This window comes from Morchella sextelata (assembly GCF_020137385.1).
Source record: "Morchella sextelata strain SCLS chromosome Unknown scls_2, whole genome shotgun sequence".
NCBI classification, from domain to species: Eukaryota; Fungi; Ascomycota; class Pezizomycetes; order Pezizales; family Morchellaceae; genus Morchella; species Morchella sextelata.
The window spans coordinates 261627-280970 of record NW_025408617.1 but is presented as its reverse complement, the minus strand read 5'-3'; the positions used below and the strand labels follow the sequence as shown (position 1 = coordinate 280970).

General features: G+C 47.5%; 4 protein-coding genes across 4 annotated transcripts; 2 read left to right on the top strand and 2 right to left on the bottom strand.

Annotated features, from left to right (window-relative positions):
* Nucleotides 1–574: 574 nt before the first annotated feature.
* Nucleotides 575–1388, top strand: H6S33_005353 (uncharacterized protein; the record flags this gene model as incomplete). The annotated part of the gene is made up of 3 exons (XM_044837358.1): nt 575–632; nt 690–1132; nt 1260–1388. The coding sequence occupies 3 exons, from the start codon at nt 575–577 to the stop codon at nt 1386–1388; spliced, it is 630 nt and encodes a 209-aa protein (XP_044698662.1).
* A 1776-nt stretch (nt 1389–3164) lies between these two features.
* On the top strand, nt 3165–4121 carry H6S33_005352 (uncharacterized protein; the record flags this gene model as incomplete). The annotated part of the gene is made up of 5 exons (XM_044837347.1): nt 3165–3315; nt 3377–3581; nt 3681–3756; nt 3814–3895; nt 4060–4121. The coding sequence occupies 5 exons, from the start codon at nt 3165–3167 to the stop codon at nt 4119–4121; spliced, it is 576 nt and encodes a 191-aa protein (XP_044698661.1).
* Nucleotides 4122–6126: 2005 nt separating this feature from the next.
* H6S33_005351 (uncharacterized protein) lies at nt 6127–8283 on the bottom strand (the record flags this gene model as incomplete). The annotated part of the gene is made up of 4 exons (XM_044837336.1): nt 6127–6676; nt 6748–6813; nt 7014–7450; nt 7519–8283. The coding sequence occupies 4 exons, from the start codon at nt 8281–8283 to the stop codon at nt 6127–6129; spliced, it is 1818 nt and encodes a 605-aa protein (XP_044698660.1).
* Nucleotides 8284–12107: 3824 nt separating this feature from the next.
* H6S33_005350 (uncharacterized protein) lies at nt 12108–14383 on the bottom strand (the record flags this gene model as incomplete). Its single annotated transcript, XM_044837325.1, has 2 exons — nt 12108–12225; nt 12276–14383. The coding sequence occupies 2 exons, from the start codon at nt 14381–14383 to the stop codon at nt 12108–12110; spliced, it is 2226 nt and encodes a 741-aa protein (XP_044698659.1).
* Between the last annotated feature and the right edge of the window lie 4961 nt (nt 14384–19344).

The window sequence follows — 19344 nt, the reverse complement described above, 5'->3', positions numbered from 1 at the left end:
AGCCCGAGGACGCCAGAGTAAACGATTGAGAGAGAAAAAATCCCATCACTGCGGGGGTACTAGAAGATCACGGGCCAGGCAACGGTACTTGAGGATACATACTTATATATCGTACCACACCCCGCGCATCCCAGCACCTATTTTTTATTTATTTTCCTGGGTTATAGTTCGTCCACCCTGTAAACGTTATATCCAAGTCAGCACTGTCTGTCGTCAGTGGTTGTTCCTGTGCCGTACTCCCTGCTCTCCGGAACACGTCCCCCACCAAACAAAAAACAACGCTCATCCTGCGCGCACCTCGCCCAAAGCAAAACACTCCAACGAGGCCACGTTCGAACCTCATTAAAATATCAAGCACTGGTAAGGTTGCTGGGGGCAAGGTCTCCAGTGCACAGGATTCACGTTCACGACAGTGGCTGCCCCATATCATATCGACGAGTACCCTGGTCAGCATTATACCAATCGCCATTATCATCACCATAATAGCCAGTCGCCGTATATCTCACAGGAAAACGAGCCCCGGGGACTTGATTCCCTCGAAGACTTGAACGAGCCGCTGCTTCTAGTACAGCAGATGGCTCACCAAAGACCACCGCCACACATGAGCGGAGCAGGAGGAGGTCACCTTTATGGTCCGGGACTATCAACAACCTCTAGCAAACCAAGAGCCAGAACTCATGAAGCCTTAGAGTTAGATCTAAGTGGCCTCCGAGATGAGGAAGATGATCAAGATGTCGAACCACACTATCAGCACCACCCGCCCCCGTCGCATCACCAGCATCCCCAACATACACACCACCATCACATGCCCGATCAGCCACCACCTTCAAAGATCGCACGAACTGGTCCTGTCATGGGACCTGGTGGAGGCTCACAAATGGGAATGGCCGGACCTTCAAATGTTGCAGGTCCGTCGAATATGTCGCAAATGCCTGCACCAGCACCAAGACCACGGGGGCCAAAACTCAAATTTACCCCCGAGGATGATCAACTTCTAGTCGACCTAAAGGAAAACAAAGCGTTGACATGGAAACAAATTGCGGAATTCTTTCCTGGGCGGTCCTCTGGGACCTTACAGGTCAGATATTGCACTAAGCTCAAAGCCAAGACAACACAGTGGACAGATGAGACTGTAAGAACCCCTAATCCTTTTTTGAAGGCCGAGAGATTTGCTTGGAATGAAGCCTCTTTTTCGCTTCAGGCGCGTGTCGCTGTTCGCTTGGAGTTTAGTTTTCTGACGTTGATGCGGGGGAATGAAGGTGTTACGGCTCCGCAATGCCATGGTCGAGTACGAGCAGGACCGCTGGCGTTTAATCGCAGCCAAGGTTGGCAACGGGTTTTCCCCAGCAGCTTGCAAGGAAAAGGCGAAAGAGTTGGACGAGCAATAGATCAGGAAATCGCTCATCTCAAAACGGAAAACCGATCACTATTCCGTCAGATAGTTCCCTTGCATCTATGGCTTGCAGCGCGGTGGCTTGGTATCTGCAGGTTGAGATGTGGTATGTTTATGGCTTTCGCTTCCATTTTATTCTGTTTATTTAGTTCTCAAATTTGCTACTGCGCACTTTATCTTGTGTTTTTGTTTGTTTATCTGGGCCGAGCGAGCGAGGGGAGTTGAAGTTATTTTTAGCCCAACGCCAATTTTTGGTTGGAGGCAAATACTGTAATTCGATGTTTTTGTAGGGACTATTGGCGTTCATCCTTCCTTCCATGCTTTATTATTGGATTTTATTATTGATCTTCTTCCAAGTCCAATCCCGGATACCTTTTATTTATTCTTTTCCTTTTATTATTTTTTTCCTGCGATTAATTCTTATTTCTCATTTTCTTTCTCTTCTGCGATTCATCCGGCAACAGAGAGCGCAATTCGGTTTATTTCCCCCTCGGGATCGGGATATGACGGATGGGATAATATTGAGATCCCTCAGGACGGACGAAGGGAGGAAAAGTCGACTGATCGGGTATCGTTGGTGTTATATGAGGGCGACGGGATATTAGGGGATAATGACTGAGACTCTTTTCTTTTCTTTTTCTTTTTCTGTTTTTCTTTCCTTCTTTTTCTCCTGATGCACCGTTTCCAATGCATTTCTGGAAGGTTATTATAGGTCCGAATGTATCCTTTTTTCTTCTCTCTTTTGTAAACATCTTAGGTGGTGGGGAGGGGGCCGTATTTGTGTACTCGTATTCCTGTTTACCATACTTTTCCCTTGGATGGCTACTTCGGTATTAGCAAATACTCTTCCTATATCTTTGTCATTTTCTGTGTGGTTTTTTGTTTTTCAGTCATCTTTTAACTGCTGGTTTCGGGTTCCAATATATGTACCTCTACCCGCCCTCTTGCGTGGGGTTTATGTGGGGGTACTTCGATCTTTTATGCGTGTACGTGGTATTTTGCTGTAGCAGGAGTTGCTTGCGATATCTAGCAGACATTTTTTCTTCTTCTTTTCCACCATAGAGGAGGCTGTATTAATAACAATATGGTTGCTATATTTGTCGACGGACGTTGAATGACAGCGAATTGGAAAAAGACGTGGGTCGCGCCACGGCAGTCCAAGCAAGGAGGCTCTCCGGCTACCACCTTGCATAAATCCCACAACAGAGTTGATAGGCATGTTATATGTGCACCTTTTAATGTTAACAAGTCATATATATACTGTAAGTATCTTAACACAGCAAACAAAGAACGATATATACGTCACCGTACGTGTATGATTCTCGTGAGAGTTGAACATGAAATTCAGCATCAGATGGGTGATAAAAGAACCAACTAAGGGGGTAACCAAGAATAAGAAGGAGAGGGTGCAGAGGGATAAGAGAACAAGAGAACAAGAACAAAGTTCGGTACGAGTCAATGTAGCTTTTCAGGCACTATAATATTAAATAAATTGCCCTGCCGTTCTCCCGCGCGGCAGTGTCGCCGTCTTCGTCTATCTGCTGTGTTCGTGGGGTACCAGAGGTCGGAGTGGCTGAGACAATGCCATTGTTGTCCCACAACCACCGACTGCTGCCGGTAGAATCTTAGATATGATTGAATCTACGCCGGTTACGAATCTTACATCACTTCATACAGCGAAGTCGTCTGATTACCGCGCCATTCAACTACAACACATCAACCCCGAAAAATCTCCACTCGATACCTTCCCCCCACATCCGATTGCACGACAATGCTTTTGCAACGTACTTTCGCCCTCGCTCTCCGAAGAGCAGCTGCCCCTCGTGCCGCCGTTTCGTTTGCTGCGAAGCGCACCCTGGCCACTACCCCGATCCGCCGGGACATCAAGAAAGAGGTTGAGCAGAAAGTCAAGACCTTTAGCGGTACTTCGCCCATATATCAAAAAGTCACCCGAAAATGCATTTTTTAATAAACAATCTATAGAAATCAAGACTGAGGAAGACCTTATCGGTCCCGGTGCCGCCCCCGGCACCGTCCCGACGGATTTTGAGCAGGCGACTGGTCTCGAACGTCTCGAAATCCTCGGAAAGATGGAGGGTGTGGATGTTTTCGACATGAAGCCTCTAGATGCTTCCCGTCGGGGAACTATGGAGAACCCAATTGTCGTTCAGAGTTTCGGTGAAGAACGGTAATACCTCCCTCACTCGCCACACTGATCCAGCGCCACGCTTCTCTCCCCCCCGCCCCCGCCAATTGTGGCAACAAGTGTGCTGATTCAACTATACAGATACCTCGGATGCACTGGGTACCCAGCCGACTCGCACAACACAATTTGGCTTACTGTTTCGAAGGACAGACCAATTGTAAAATATCTCTGTCTTACCACATTGTTGTCTGTCCCATCGCACTAACACGGATAGGAACGCTGCCCTGAATGCGGTGGTGTTTACAAGATGGAGTACATCGGCGCTGAGGCTTCGCACGACCACCACCACGATGAGCGTAAGTAGTCACCTGATTTTGTTTTTTGGTGTTGTTATTGTTGTTGCATGAGCTCGGAAAATCCACCCGGCGGATGTGGCCTCTTCTTCTTCCTTCGTGACTATCTTGACTATCCTTGAGAGGAAGGACATAGCTGACAATCCGTTCAATATCTTCTTTTACAGACCACACCGAACACGTCGACCCGCCTACCATGGCTGACTTTGTGAAGCCGCAGTACTGGTAGACAGATACCACTTGCACATACCACACATCACAGCTAGCATCCAAGTTTGGATATTCTTTTGTAGAAAAGTAGAATAAAGTAGTTAGCACCCAGACCTCTATTTAGCATTAGCTTCCGTTGTTGTCACTGCCTGCATTCATCCTTAGTCCTACATACCGACTTGTGAGACAGAAAGAAAGTTTTGGCTGTGATGACTCCCGGGATGGCTCATCAGTGCCATCTCTCTATCATTCATCGTCCCCATCCTGTGAGTCGTGAGTCCTGTCTGTAACCCGGGAATAGGAAGGCCTCATTAAAGGTCTGTGGACGGAACTATCCGTAAGGGTAGCTATTCGTTGAATATGCAATGCCCAGTGCGGTATGCGTTGTGCGAGATCGGCAGGCGGTTGACACTTGAAGTTCGCGTATCTAGGACTCTGAGTGGTGGTTGGGGCATGCCAATTGCAAAAGGAAACTGGGCACTACTACACAAGGACAGTTGAATTCCAGGGGCTGAATAGCTGATTGGCTGGTTGGATGATCCTCAAGTGACATGACCCGAGCTCGACAAAGGTCAGGGACCCACAGCAGTATCAGAAAGGAAGCACCTGTCTTGAACTGTAATATTGTTATATCTCTTTTTTTGTGACCCGTTCCTTTTTCGTCTGCCATTCCCGTGGTGGCTACCCTGGATGGATATCTTGCTCCTTCTTGATCTTATTTCCTTTTTTCCCCTTCTCATTTATCCTTTACGAGAAAGGTAGGTAGATAGTAAGTTCTCTTTTTTTTTCTTGCCATGTCACTCGTGCCTATGCCTCTGCCTACGCAGGATCGTGTGTAATACAGGAATAGCACTGCAGTTTGTGCCTTACACTTGCCTTTGCGATTGAGCTCTACCTTCTACATGTTTGAACAAGAGTAGCCGGTACATATGTACATACATACTTCGTGTACCGGTACACGCACCTCACGAGATGATTTGTACCCGTAATTGATATTACAAAGATACTCTTGATTCAGGATCGGGCAGTAAGTCAAGTAAGTAGAAGTACATGTACTTACATGGTACTTATGGTATGTACTCGTAACTTCCTGACGTTTTTGAACGCGACTGATATTGCATACCATACAAAAATACGCCAAGATCCTGATTTTGGGTGTATGCAATAGTGGCCCAGTCCAAAAACGCCAGGAGACTACGAGTAGGGGTATGGGTGCGTGTCCTTATCCATGCTCCATCATCCATGGTACTCCCCCAAAGCCCACCCGCAATCCGTCTTGGTAGGGTAGACAGATACCGGTGTCCCTTGATAGGTACCAATAACCGGTACCTGTATCACGATCATCGATCTCTTTAATTGTGTTACTGAACGTGAAACCTTCTCCCGCAGCTGGTTCTCCCGTTCCATTACATACATCCTATTTCACTCACGCCTGGCATTCAAAAAGAAAGTATAGGGGGGTGATGGTGTTGAGGGAGGAAGGGAGAGAGAAAACAAGCTACAGATCACCGACATATCCTGCCAGATGCATCGTTATCAAATCCTGCACCGGATATGATATCACCGTATAAGTAATCAAAAAATGAAAATGTTCCGTTCCTAAACGACTCTAGCGGCGAATCATCTACTACCAAGTGCACAACTAGGAAAACTCTATTTCACGCCCCCAATAAACACTCACCAAACAATCGACCATAAAAGGGAGCACATTGTAATTTCACTTTCATTTCTCTCATTTTGCTCTCTACTCAACCTGGCCATGTTTAACTATACCGGTCGGAACTATACATACATCTGTGCTCCATAAATCATTTTATAAACGTTAACTGAGAGAGGCAAGTATGAACAATTCCGTCGCCCCATCCCCCTGGCATCGTACACTAAACTGTTACTGTGCTTCATCCCCGACCTCTTTTGTGTAAAGTGCCAGATCTGTTGGAATCGCCCACATTTGAATAAGATTTCAGGCATTTTCACCCCTACTACAATCATCAAGGGAAGAATTACTGCATCTAGCTCTAACATTACTTTCCCAGAGCCTCCTTGTACATAATTGTGCAGATCTTCCTCGCTGTCTCGTGGTTCACACACGGTTTTGGATATCCTAACTTCTTAAACTCTTCGATGCCTAATCTTTCGAAGGGCGCATGAACAGCCTTTCCTTCAATACCTCTTAATTCCTCTACCCATTGCTTAATATAGACGCCCTCCGGGTCGAACTTCTCGCTTTGCCTCAGGGGATTGAAAATGCGAAACCATGGCTGCGGGTCTACCCCAGTACCGCTGCTCCACCCCCACCCTCCATTGTTGGAAGCGAAGTCACCATCGATGAGATGCTCCATGAAGAATCTCTCCCCTCTTCGCCAATCAACAAGGAGGTCCTTGCAGAGGAAGGAAGCCACGATCATACGTGCACGATTGTGCATGTGGGATGTAGTGAGGAGCTCACGCATTGCGGCGTCGATAATAGGGATGCCTGTGCGACCTGTGCACCAGGCCTCGAACAAAGTCTCCGCTTCTGGCGTTGTAGGCCATTTGATTTTCGCGTAGGCAGGCTTAAAGGGCTTATTCATACTGCATGGCGGGGTAGAGCAGAGATGTCAGCAGAAGGTGCATACAGTGAACGTGGGGAAATATCTACTAACCACACGTGAGGCCAGTTGCATAAAACATGTTTGTAAAAATCCCGCCAAGCCACTTCGGATATCCAACTGTAATTGATAGTAGACAGTCAGCCAGAGGTAACAGCTATATTGTTGGAGGTAGACAGCAAAGCCAAGCCAGCCAGACAGACATAAGACAAAAGTGGTTATGGTACTATGGTTGCTGTGGAAACCATCGGTTTGTTTACACTCTCTACTGGTTTCAAAACCACTCCCCTCAAGAGGAATATTGAGGCTTTATTACTCACGTTATAATCCCCATACTCCCTGCGTTTAAACTCTCCGTAGTATTAGCATCTCTTGCTGCTGCTACAGCCTGTCTCGCCGATAATGTGCCGTTTGCAAAGTGAACACTGAGCATGCTAGTGCCTCTCTCAGAAAGGGTGTTCCTGTCGTCTGAGTATTTTGCAATTCTTTCTTTCAGGAATTTTTTCAGCCTTGTTTGAGCAGCATGTTCACCAGCTGGGAATCGACTTGCGAGGTCTGTGGCTTCTTCGGATGATAAAGACTTTGACTCAGGTGCTGGTGGAATTGACAAGTTGAAAAGCGTCGAGTGGATCTCGCGTGTCCCTGATGGGTTCGCAGCTGGTGGAGGAGAAACTTCAAGAACTTCAAGATGGGTATGAACATGCTCCGTCCAGGTGCGAAACCATGGAGTGTAAACAGAGAACTGTTTTCCAGTCGACTACCATTGCGATAAAGATGTCAACCACACTGTACCATAAACGTGGATCGAAATGGGCTTCATAAAACCTTTGTACTCAATTCCCCAGGCTTCACAACACAAAGGTCATGGTGCACACTAAAGCATATGCCTCTCATCACACCTTTCCTGATGATGTTCACATCCCGTCGCAGCTCGTCAACTTCGTACTCAGCGTTTGCGTAGACATGGTTGGCGCCCCATTCACTCGCCAGTTGTAAAACGCGGCTCTGGATATTACTACGGCGCTCGACAACCTCGATGTAGAGTGGTATGTCGAGCTTATCCAAATCTTTTTGTACGATCCTTAGACTCCTGAGTATGAAGTCCACTTTAGCTGGGCTCGTGAGATGAGCTTCGAAATCTTCTGGCGAAATAAGGTACATGGCGACAAGAGTGGCATTCACACCACTCTCGCTGGTTTGGGCTATTGTAGAGGCGAGATTCAAAGCGGTATTATCTGACAATCTCAAGTCTCCGCGAAACCAATGAACTACAGAGCGGCCCAGTGGTATCTGATGGCGAGCGTTCGATGTTTCGATCAAAGCTGCTTTAAGGGCTTCAATAGGTCGTTGGCGATCCCCAGTTATGTATTCATGTGCACGCTCGTCTGATAGTTCTGGTGGGTAGTATTTTCGAAGTATCAAGCCGCCTTGACTATCGCCACTGTATTCAGGAGTCTTTAGTTCGAACGAAGTCGTTTCTGCTGCTGTGATGGGTTCTTCGAGGCTTGCCTTTCGAGGGGAATCCTCTGTTAGGATCTTTTGTGCCTTTATCGTGCGAGCCTTAGTAGGAGACGCTCTACGTTTTGGCATTATACTGGTAGTTGTTAGGGTCTGTGGGTCAAGCTATGGAGTGTGACTTTAGGCGTGTAAGCAGAAGAAAGTAGAGAAGGAGGATAGTTTGCGAGTGAATTGTACGATACCAGCGAACCTTAGGATCTATCTAAGCCGAAATGGACGAGGGCGAGAAGCAAGGAACGAGACGCGCACAAAGGACACGCGCTGGTAGCATGTTGTTACAAAGTCAAATTTGGGGCAAACTCGAGACATCTCTGCAAGAAAGGCCCTGATGACGGTGTGAACACCGAACAGGGCGATTGACTAAGGACCCGGCGATTTAAGTTTGCGGGAGACGCGATTGAGATCGAGATCCTAGATAAGCGAGGTAAGGGTTAGGTTAGCCTACCTTCAGGGTCCTGGTTGTCGGGTCAATCATTCATAACATCTCACTCGCTTATCTGATGGGAGATCACAGGCCATCACTCATTTTGGGTCCACATCTAGAACTCCTTGAGAGCTCAAAGGTAGGTTGTAGATGGCTATCATGCTCTTAAAAATTGTTTAGGGGATGAAGCCGAGGTGTGGTGGCCGTTACTACATGAGGTATGGTGGGGGCCATTCCCACATTCACCCTCCAGCAGTAAATATGTATATAATACTACAACTTTAATTTAACATTTATTTTAATTTTAGCCACGGCATGCCTTTAATGCCCCTCAGTGTACTTTTCAGGCAACAGACCTAAGGGTAACTACATGTGGTGACCAATGTACACCTGATAATAGCGCACTGTGATATGGAGGCCCCCCACTCCGCGAATGCGTTTCCCAGCTCAAGTCATTAGCTCGGATATTTTGTGTTTGATTTAATAACAGCCCGTAGGAATAACCTGGCATGAGACTCCGTCAGAGCACTGATATCACTGGTGGCAATTGGTGAGGTGATATCAGATGAGCCCAGTTAAAAACAAACACCTACGGAACATGTCGCCGATGTCTGATGTTGATTCAGAACTAGCTTTTCGACGTGCATAGGGGTCTTTTCAATGGTCTTCAACGATATGACGCTGGGTTACGCATGATATTACATCCCACAAGCATACAGATGTGTCCCCAAATCACAATATACATCTAACTGACCAGAGAATCTCGTATTCCTTTGATGATCGATCCTTGGTTAGTTAATTCAATGGGCAGTAAATGATAACAGTCACTTGACATGACGGCCCGTAACCAAAACCCAGCTGAGAGGAAGTTTAACAGTTTCTTGTTCTAACCGAGCACTAATAAAGGGACTGAGTGTGAAGCAGAGTATGAGCTCGTTTTTCTTCATTTTGTGAGAGAGAGCGCACTGTGACCAATCGCAGAATTGTGTCTGTTGCAGCATTCTGCCTACATACACCTTCTTGTTGCAGCGCCACACACCGTTTTGATTGGGCACCCCATTTGTAATTATCCGCCCTTTTGCATTTGATTTGATAGTTTAACTGACGTAATAATTAATTTTATAAACCTTGTAACCCTTTCTTTTTTCAATTATCTTTGCTACGTTGTATTTGTTAAGGAAAATTGACACCAAGCGGTTGCTCGGAGTCATAGAAAATCACTCGGTTCGCACAACCAATCATTCTTGATCACCTGATATTGTTTTCGAAATTTCGGTGAGTAGAGTTTTATGCATGAATTTACGAATACTTTGAGCGTAACCATCACGAGTCCAAAGTCATTAAACGCAGAAATTTTATACGTAGCACTGTAAGAATTTGAAATGGCTACCCTGGGAATCGCATATGTAGATGATCTAGATATTGTCCTGTCTACTAAATTTGTGTCCACAGATTAACTTTAGTGTTATAACATCACATGTAAAGGTAGTAACTGGCAGTCTATGTGTATGCTTGAAACTCTAATCTCTTATCAAAAGTTTCCTTAGATATATTTACTGGGTATATACATGTATGTGGAACTCCATGTTCTTAGAGCCAGAAAAACTCACTTTGGCCACGGTATCGTGAACCGTGTTTGAACAGATTTCTGCTGCATGATCATGGTATACTTGTACCTAGACATCTACCGAGATTTGTCCTTCTCTAGGTCATTATCTCATCTTCCTATCTCGTCCTCAGCTTAGAGTCGATCCAGTTGTGTATGCACCCATCACGAGAATAGAAGATCGTCTCGCAACACCTTTCTTTTGTACCGCCAGATCCCTCCCTCTTTACATTTCTCAATTAATGGGCTACTGATCAAGAAGGGTTTGTGCATTATTCCTTCGGTCTAGCGACCGCTTGAGTTAACTCGTGCTACAGACGTCGTCTCATAACCACGGCATGAATAGACAAGATCCTGAAAAAATTCATCTCCTGATATATATGTACATCCCCTTCTAAAGGCCCCGTTCCCGTATTTTGTTTGACGTAACACAGCAATCTCTAAAGAAGGCACAGGCTCATTGCGCAATAGCCCTAAACCGGGAGGAAGGCCTCCACTGCGAAACGAGTCAAGTCTCGTAGGATATAACGATCGACTCAAACCCTAACCCACTAGGCACAGGAAAGTTGATATTCACAATATATCACTCGGATCTTATTATGCCCCCCACAAAAAACTCAACTCCGCAACCAAGTACTAGCTATATATCCAATTACTTGTTCCCCTAAACGAAAACGGAAAATTCCCGAATGCACCGCGCTGCCTGCTGGATGAACAAAAGGTGGGAAGAGCAAGGGAAAATGAACAAGAAAATACAAATAAAGAAAAACGAGACGCCGACTCCGACTCCGACTCTCCTGACATAATTTGCTCGCAAGACAAGAATATTAAAGAAAAGAAATGCCAAAATCTAACAACAAATAGAAATAATCCTAGTGATGAGGTTCCGATCCAGTCGCCCACCCGTCCCAGTACATGACAATTTATATAACAAACGAAATAAAGAAAGAAAAAACATGGATAGTAAAACGCCAGGACTCATTATTTCTTCTCTTCAGGCTTTCACATCCATACACTGTTTTCTTCCTCCTGGGACAAAATAGATAAATAATCACTCCAAAAGATATGTAGAAAAATATCGGAGAGAAGGGGTCGGGTCAGGGATACATCGCACCAATCCATATATCACTCCGTCACATCACACCAAAAACCTCAATTCATCTTTTTTCCAAATACAAACCTCGAAGGAAACCGACACCCCCACCCCCACCCCCACCCCCACCCCCACCCCACAAAGGAAACCAGCAAGGAAGCCAATACGTCACAAACAGGAAAGAAATCTTTGTCGTGTCACCGTCTTCTATCGCCCGCAACCACATCCACTGCCACAATCTCAAACCTGATGTTTCTTCTCCAAAGCTGTGTGCACTTCTCTACTCCCCCGTTTTCGATCCACCGGGTTAGGTTCTTGCATTGACTAACGTCAAATACCTCCAGGTTATGGCATCCTTCTACAACAGCTTCAACGCCTACACCAGTGACACGGACACAACCCCGGACTGATAGTTCCCGGAGCTCTAGCAGATGAAGACCAATTGCTCGCAACGAGGAATCAGAGACCGCAGAGCCACAAAAGGAAAGTTTCAATATTGACAAATGGGGGCAGCCGAGGGAGAGGACTTCCGTTGCTGTATCAGAAAGTGCACAGCAGAAAGACTATTTGGGTTTCATTGATCAGCCTTTAGGTACGACCATGGGTTAAGAGATTGGAAAGTAAAGAAAGGACGAGCAAAAAATTATGATTGCAATGGATTGGAAACACGAACCAGGTCTAGAACTCGCAGTCCCTTTGCCGCATTGGTCAAAAACACCACCGCACTGTCCGTGAGATATGTACAATCCGCCAAACACAGACTCCTTAACTTCTCAAATCTCGTCATACTCCAGCTCTGAAATCCTTGATCCGTTATTGTCGTACACCGCGTTAAGTCCACATGCTCCAGCCTCTTTGCCGCATGCGCGGCCAAGTGCGACATTGTCCTGTCTGTGACATGTTTGCAGTAGCTCAATGTTAAACGCCTCAAATTAGGACACCCTATAACTGTACCCGGCGGCGGGAAGATCAATGGCTGCTTGTTTGCCGCAGCGGCTGCCGCCTGCTGCTCCGCATACATGGGGTGGAACTCGGGGACCACCCATCCGACCACCCGTGCCAGAAGCGTGTCGCTGACTTTCCGGCAATTGCTCAGGTCAATCTCTTCAAGTCCTTTTGCGCGGTTGGACATTTCCAGGATTGCCTGACCGGTGATGTCCCAAACACTTTTCATTTTCCATGTCTTCACGTTGGCTCCGCAGGTCTGGGCTAGCACGGTGAAGCCTTCGTCACTGATGTGGAAGCAATTCGAGATGTCGATTAGGGAAGGCCTGTGACCGACGAAGGGGGCGATCGCATTGATGAGCACAGCATCGTTGATAACACGGTTGTAGGGACGCAAGTCGAGTGTTTGTAGAAGATATGGTGAGTTGCATAATAGCTTGGTCCAATGGGCCGAGACTTGACGGACACGCATCAGTTCGTGCAGTTCCATGTGCTTGAAAATGTGTATCAGTATATCATCCCCGAATTGCCCGATATTGAATCGGGATGGTTTTCTTGACAATATCCTTGCTCTCTTTGGGGCCGAATGGTGCTCCGGAGGTGTGGTCGCATGCTTTGACTTCATTGGTGAGGGTGTAGTGGCTCTGGACAAGGGGCTCGCCTTTTCCTCGGTGGGTGAAGAGTTCCCTGAAGTGCCCGCGGACGGCGGGGGCGGTGGGGCGAGTGAGCCTCTCCTTGACTTTGCTCCAAACGCCTCGAAGTTAATGGGCAGATAAGGATCTGGATCAAAGGGCTCGACAAGATTTCCATCATGAGGACTAGCGACCACTTTGAGCGATTCCTGCGAGACACGAGGAGAATTCTGTCGATCTGACAAGTCTAATTTCGCAATAGTGGGCGTCGGTGGAGCATCTGTCATGACAAGATTCTCACCATCTGCATCCATTCTGTGTCTGGCCGTTGATTCGAGTTGCTGTTGAACCTCCGGCGGGCACTTCTTCCACAATTCCGCCAAAACATCGCCCTCGATCACAAGGCTCTCCACGTAGGTTATACTCCTCACAGTGGCCGTCCGTCTCGGAGCAAGAGAAAGCGCCGTGACCTCCCCAAAGTGCTGACCTTTCCGCAGCCGGGCCTTGACCCTGTTCTTGATGGGATCCGTTACCGATTCATCCACCACCTCCACTTCTCCACGAACGATGAAGTAGATTTCCCTCCCCAAGGAATTTTGCTGTATAATATTTTGGAATGGTCCGAATGTACGTGGCTGCGCACTCAATCCCAGGAAATGCAGGTTCTCCTGCGGCAGGTTGGCAAACAACGGCAATTCCTTCAGAAGCTGCCGCACGTTCACTTGACCGCTTCCCAGCGCCGAACTACTTACCCAGGGACTCCCGGGGGTGAGACCTTGTGAATACAACCCGCGATTACCCCCCTCCGTTGCCCGGCCATTTTCCAGATCCAGATCACCATCTGAATCTACTGACCTCTTGACACCTCCTACCCGTACGCGATTGCTCTCGCGCTCCTGTTTCTTTTTATTTAACAGTGTCAATCGCTCTTCCGCCTCTTCCCTGATCGCCCTTTCCACCGCCGGAAAGTTGGGTAGCTCCCGCTGCAGTGCCTCCTTCGTCAACACAACCAGCAAACACCGACTCCGCGCAATGATCGTTGCCGTCCGCGGAATATCCATCAGAATACCAATCTCACCGAAGAAGGCCCCGGGGCGCAGCTCGGCATACGTGCTCTCGCCATCTCGTGAGGTGACCGCAACAGCACCCCGGACAAGCCAGTACATAGCCTTCGCATCGTCGCCCTCAGTCAGGATGTAGTCTCTCGGCGAGTGTAGCTGTGGTCGCAGATGTGTGGCGACGGCGGAAAGAAACTCCTCGGGCGCAGAGAGAAACAGGGGAAATGATCGGAGGCGCTCGAGAAGGTCAAGAGGCATGCCATTCTGGGTGGTGAGCGGCGACGGCCGTGCGGGTTTGGCCGGGTTGGTCTGGGACTCGAAATGGTGCACGATCTGCACCGTGCTGACATGCCCATTGGGGCCGTCGGGCGCGGGGGAAAGTACTATCGGCGGCCCGCGGCGGCGGTGATGCATCGTGACTGGGTAATTGCACTGATTATCTCTATCTCAACTGCCTTGCTTGGGAGATGAAGGAGACGACTCTTGATTTATGCCTGGGGATCCTCCAAGCTAAGGCGAAATGATAGCTGACTCCAGGTGGCGAACGAGGGCATGCGGGAGGAGGACCAATACTAGTAAAAGCCTACCAGTGGTACGAGGTAGTTTTGAATATTGAGAGGAGGAGGCCCGGGGGGGGGGGGGGGGGGTAGGCGGGCGAACGAGGAACGAGAACGAGAGAGCAGATAGAGTAAATAGTAGTGAGAAAGAAAAGAGTACGACCTCAACCGGACCTCTTCAGGGACAAGAGCACGGATGCCCCCCCTTATCCGTATTATATGAAGCAATGCCTGCCGGAGACTTAATCTACCTATTTACTTTACGCGAAGGAAGATATTGTGTGCGTAGTAAGTAAAGTAGGAGCTTGTATAGTTCGTCCGAAGTTATTCCTTTTTTTCTTTTTCTTTTTTCCTTTTCCTTTTCTTTTTTTCACTAAAAAAAGCAGCCTACCCCTTCTTCTTCTTCCTCTTCTTCTACTACTACCCGCTCAGTTCAGCCAAGTTGGGGTTGGGTGGTTCCGTGTGATATATTCCGTGACGTGAGGGCGGGGTTAGGTTAGAGATCTAGAGTGTTGCGGAACCAGAGAAGGGAGGGGGGCTGTTTCAGGCGTCTTAATGCAATGCCGTAGATAGGAATTTTTGGCCCCCAAGCGAAAGGGAAGGAAGATCGATTGTAGGACGGGACAAGCGGAGTATTGTAGGAATGTTATTGTATTTTAGAGAAAAGGGCAATAGCAAGATGTGATCAAGGGAGAGGGAGAAAGAGAGTGAGTGAGAGAGGAAAGAAAAGATGGCGGAAGAAAAGAAGACCGCACACAAGCAAGGTAGGTAAGAGGTATGTATGTATGTAGCACAAGACACGCACGACGCAAGAAAGGCTTCCAGAAGTTATCTGGAAGGAAAAGAAAACTACGGGTTAGGCTGGCTAGACCTGGCTTTGGGGGGGGGAGAGTGGGTCGTCTAGAGTATGTAGGCAGTGATGTATGTATGTATGTGTCGGATGTATAGATACCTACTGGGATCGTGGGATTATAATATGTGGTAGTGTATATGTGCAGGGAAGGTACTATACCAACACACACGATTGGCTCTATTTTCTCGGGAGGAGAGTGAGAGAAAGAGTGAGAGAAAGAATGAGAAAGTGAGAGTAAGAGTGATAGTAAGAGTGAGATTGAGAGTGAGAATAAGAGAGAGACCTTATTCCAAGGAGTGATGAAGGGAATTCAGCTTGGTACGGGAAGGAGGGAAGGATAGGTAGTTAGATAGTATGTGGGCTGGATGAAGATGCCCAAGAGAAGAGAAGAAGAGGTGGGATCTTGCGGAGTTTCAAGTGGTGGAGTTGAAGTGGATGGATGAACGACCAGCGACAAAGAGGCGACGATGGTGGAGACGATGGAGGTTAGCCACGGGTGGTGTTAGCCTTACGATTTACGGGGGGGCGAAGCGGGGCCCTCCTGTGGTAAGCTTGCGAGGAGGCATCGCGGGGAACTGAAGAACTGGTCCGTGTTCCTCTCACCCACCAACTGGGAGGCGGGGGTGGATCATCTATCTTCCTCTGCCTGTTTGATATTGGACGTAGAGTAGAGTGCTCAGGATATGTATGATATCTACATGTGCTACATGTATGCATGATATCCTCATCCTGCATAAGCTGTCCTTTCTTTTCTTCTCGACTCAATTATATCTCCGTGTTTCGATGCGTTTCTTCCCCTCTTGACCTCTCGACGCCGCAGTTCTCGGTGAGAGGTTTCCCGGTCATCAGGTACTATGTGAGGCCGAAGAAGAAGTAGAAGAAGAATAAGAAAAAGAAGAGAAGGAATAATATGAGATGCAGAAGTCGAAGCTGGAGATAACCAACAACAACTCGGGCACCCGCATTGCGACTTAGCACTAACAGAGGAAGACTGTATCATGTAGAGCAGTTGAATGCATGTATTGTTTAACTTCAATCTCAACCACATCCTTGGACTGCCATACCTCCTGAACCGGCCCTCTGGAAGATTTGAAGAGAATGAAACGAACGCAGAAAGGAAAGAAACACTGAGCAATCGGATCATGTCAGGGTCCTGACGCGTGTACGACACTGTTGTCTGTCCTTTTTTCTTCTCTTCTTTCTGTTCCACCTCTACACAGGTATCTGAACAACCAATGCGATTGATAGCCAAACACCTAGTTCCACGCGAGGGGTGACGCGATGACGATATCACACATTTATTTGCCGTGTCTGGATTGGAGCGAAAGAAAGCTGGTCACTAGCGGGTGTCCCTTCCCCTTCTTTGCACGGTGACACCACCGCCCACCAGAGATTTCTGGTGCATGCATCAACGCCAAGGCTGGCTGTGGGTGGTTGTGCGCTTCAACGAGTCCTTCTACGGGACGGGTTTCTCGCCTTTCGCAACTCGCTCAACCGCCGCCTAACCTCGCCTGTTTGCCGCACGATACCCGAGCTCACTCAGCATCCCTTTTTGGTCTTTGACACGTCGGCCTCGGGATAAATGACTGCCTGCCACCTGTAACGTTGCTAGTAGTTCACTGCCACATAAGTGCTTATCCACAGGTCCATTAGTAAGGGAGTGAGCTTAAACGGGTCTGAAATTAGAGCCTAAACCCTAACCCTACCGGACTCGCACTTATCAGAAGCGGGAACGGGTTGAATCTGGCACTGATCTGGATACCAAGGATTTCAAACAGATTCGCATCGATAGTTTGGAGATCCCGTCTTGATGTTCCCACCCCCCACTGCAGCCCTGTGGGGTTGGTTTGCGGTGTCCATCCAATTCCCCCCCGCCCCCCCCAAACAAACAAGCTCTGTCAGCGAAAAGAAAAAAAAAATGCGAGCCTGATGTCCGATTGGGCTGGCTTGAAACAGTATGTATGATGGCTGATGATCTGGGACTAAATTAACGGCCACCGGTAAAATTGGGGGTAAAAGAACCAAAGACACTCTCTCGAAATACACAGAAGTTGTTGATATTCCAGGATCCTCGTTTATAGGGTCTTCCCTGTCAACGAATATAAAGTCTCTTAGCCTCCATGCATGTCCCACTAGCGGTCAAGAACTGATGAATACACACCGTCTTCCCGCTCACTTCAGTCTCAGAGCATCCAGAGAACTTGCCGCAGACGTGTTATAGGGGCGAAACTACAGTCAGCTACCTACCATATGAAATGGAACACTTCTAGTAACATGAGTAGCCACACATTCACTATTGACACGTGTAGGCGTGAGACCAAAGTTCCGTGTCTTGAATGTTACACTGACCATATCCATTATAGGTAGGATCAAAGCTTGTATTTCTCGCCGCAACCCTCTGAACCAGATTACGAGACCAGGTTAGGTGTTTCAATGCCTGAGAGTGTATCTTTTCTCTGATTAGAACTCGCGGTCCTAATAATCTGCAGCCCAATAAAGGGACCGTATGCCGATCTATGCTTCTTCACCCATATATAGGGCAGAGCAAGCCGATGATCAACAGTACATATGTTGCCTTGTCTTGCTTTCTCCCCTTGCATAGAAAGCCGTTGCGGACATCTGCACTGCGGGGAAAGCTAACGGCGGCTACCCCGGAATTTTGTCCTAAAGTAGTTAACGTGTTCTGAAACAGACCTGGATTAATGATATAAAGCGTGCGGCCGTCTAATAAGTTACCGTGACCGATCACGGCAGTCTTTTGTTTTGAGTGAGGCCAAAGTGTTATCTTCATGATCGCATTTATCAAGAGCTCCTATGTTGGTAGGGTACGTACAAGCGGGATTGCCCCGAGGGCGCCAAACGTGGCGAGAACGTTGAATCATAAATAGGAGTGCTACCGCAGTGTTCTAGAGCAGACTCATAAGGTCCCCAAAGGAGTTTTAGCAGTTCATCCGGACCGAACTTCCGCGTTTCGCGCACGGAGGTATTCATCCCCCGTCTTGTTTCAGAGAGCAAGCGAATTTCGACATCAGAGATCTACGGTTCCCCTTGATATCAACTGGGGTGGGGAGGGGTACGCGTGAAGCTGAAGTGATTGCCTTGTTTGGTTTAGCTGATTAGGCCTTGTGTTACCATGGTACTTGCAGGTTTGCTATTTAGAGCCTGAGGGTCTGATGTAGGTACATACGTGCAGAAGATGGAGCGAGGGTAAGTAGGAGGAGCCTCAGGGTATCTTGAGTGCAGAATCAGAGTGAAGACTCGCCAATTCTATGAAGAGTCCACGAGTAACTACTCGAGTTCCCTAGAAGCAGATGGTTCCGTATATATCTATATATGCGTAGCTTGTTGCTGCAGGACAGTAGAGGAAATCTAGTTTGGCTAGTTGACCTGCGAGATTTTGCATCACCTCTGAGATGTTTATGTGAGGCTGTGGGATCACTGTGACGGATGAGTAGCTGACCGTTTAGATGGTGGGGGAGAAGAGTGAGTGGCTTGGTTGGTGCAGGGGGGCTTGAAGTCGGCATTTTTATGCACATGATTAAGCTTGTTATCTGTAGCTCTCGCCTAGCTCTCATCTAGATACATGTACATTTCTATTACGCTAGCGCTCCCTCACTAAGGCTACATCAATTAATGAATTATCAATCAATCAATCACTAAGGCTATGTCCTACCTGATATACGAGTGATAATTTGTGAACGCGACACACAAGAGACGAGTGATTGTACGTGATGTCAACTTAGATGTTCAGCCACACGGTTTGGTGCTCGATGCAAGGAAGAAGTATCTGAAAATAGATCAGGTATATATCTTTATCGCTTACACGTAAACACTGGCTAGAGAATACTGTATCCAATTATAAACAAACCTTTAGTTCAACTCCGGCTAGTAAGTTTTAACAAAATGCCTTCCGATTGCAAGGCCAAGAGTATAGTATGTACTAAGGCGACCTAGAGCACTGCCAA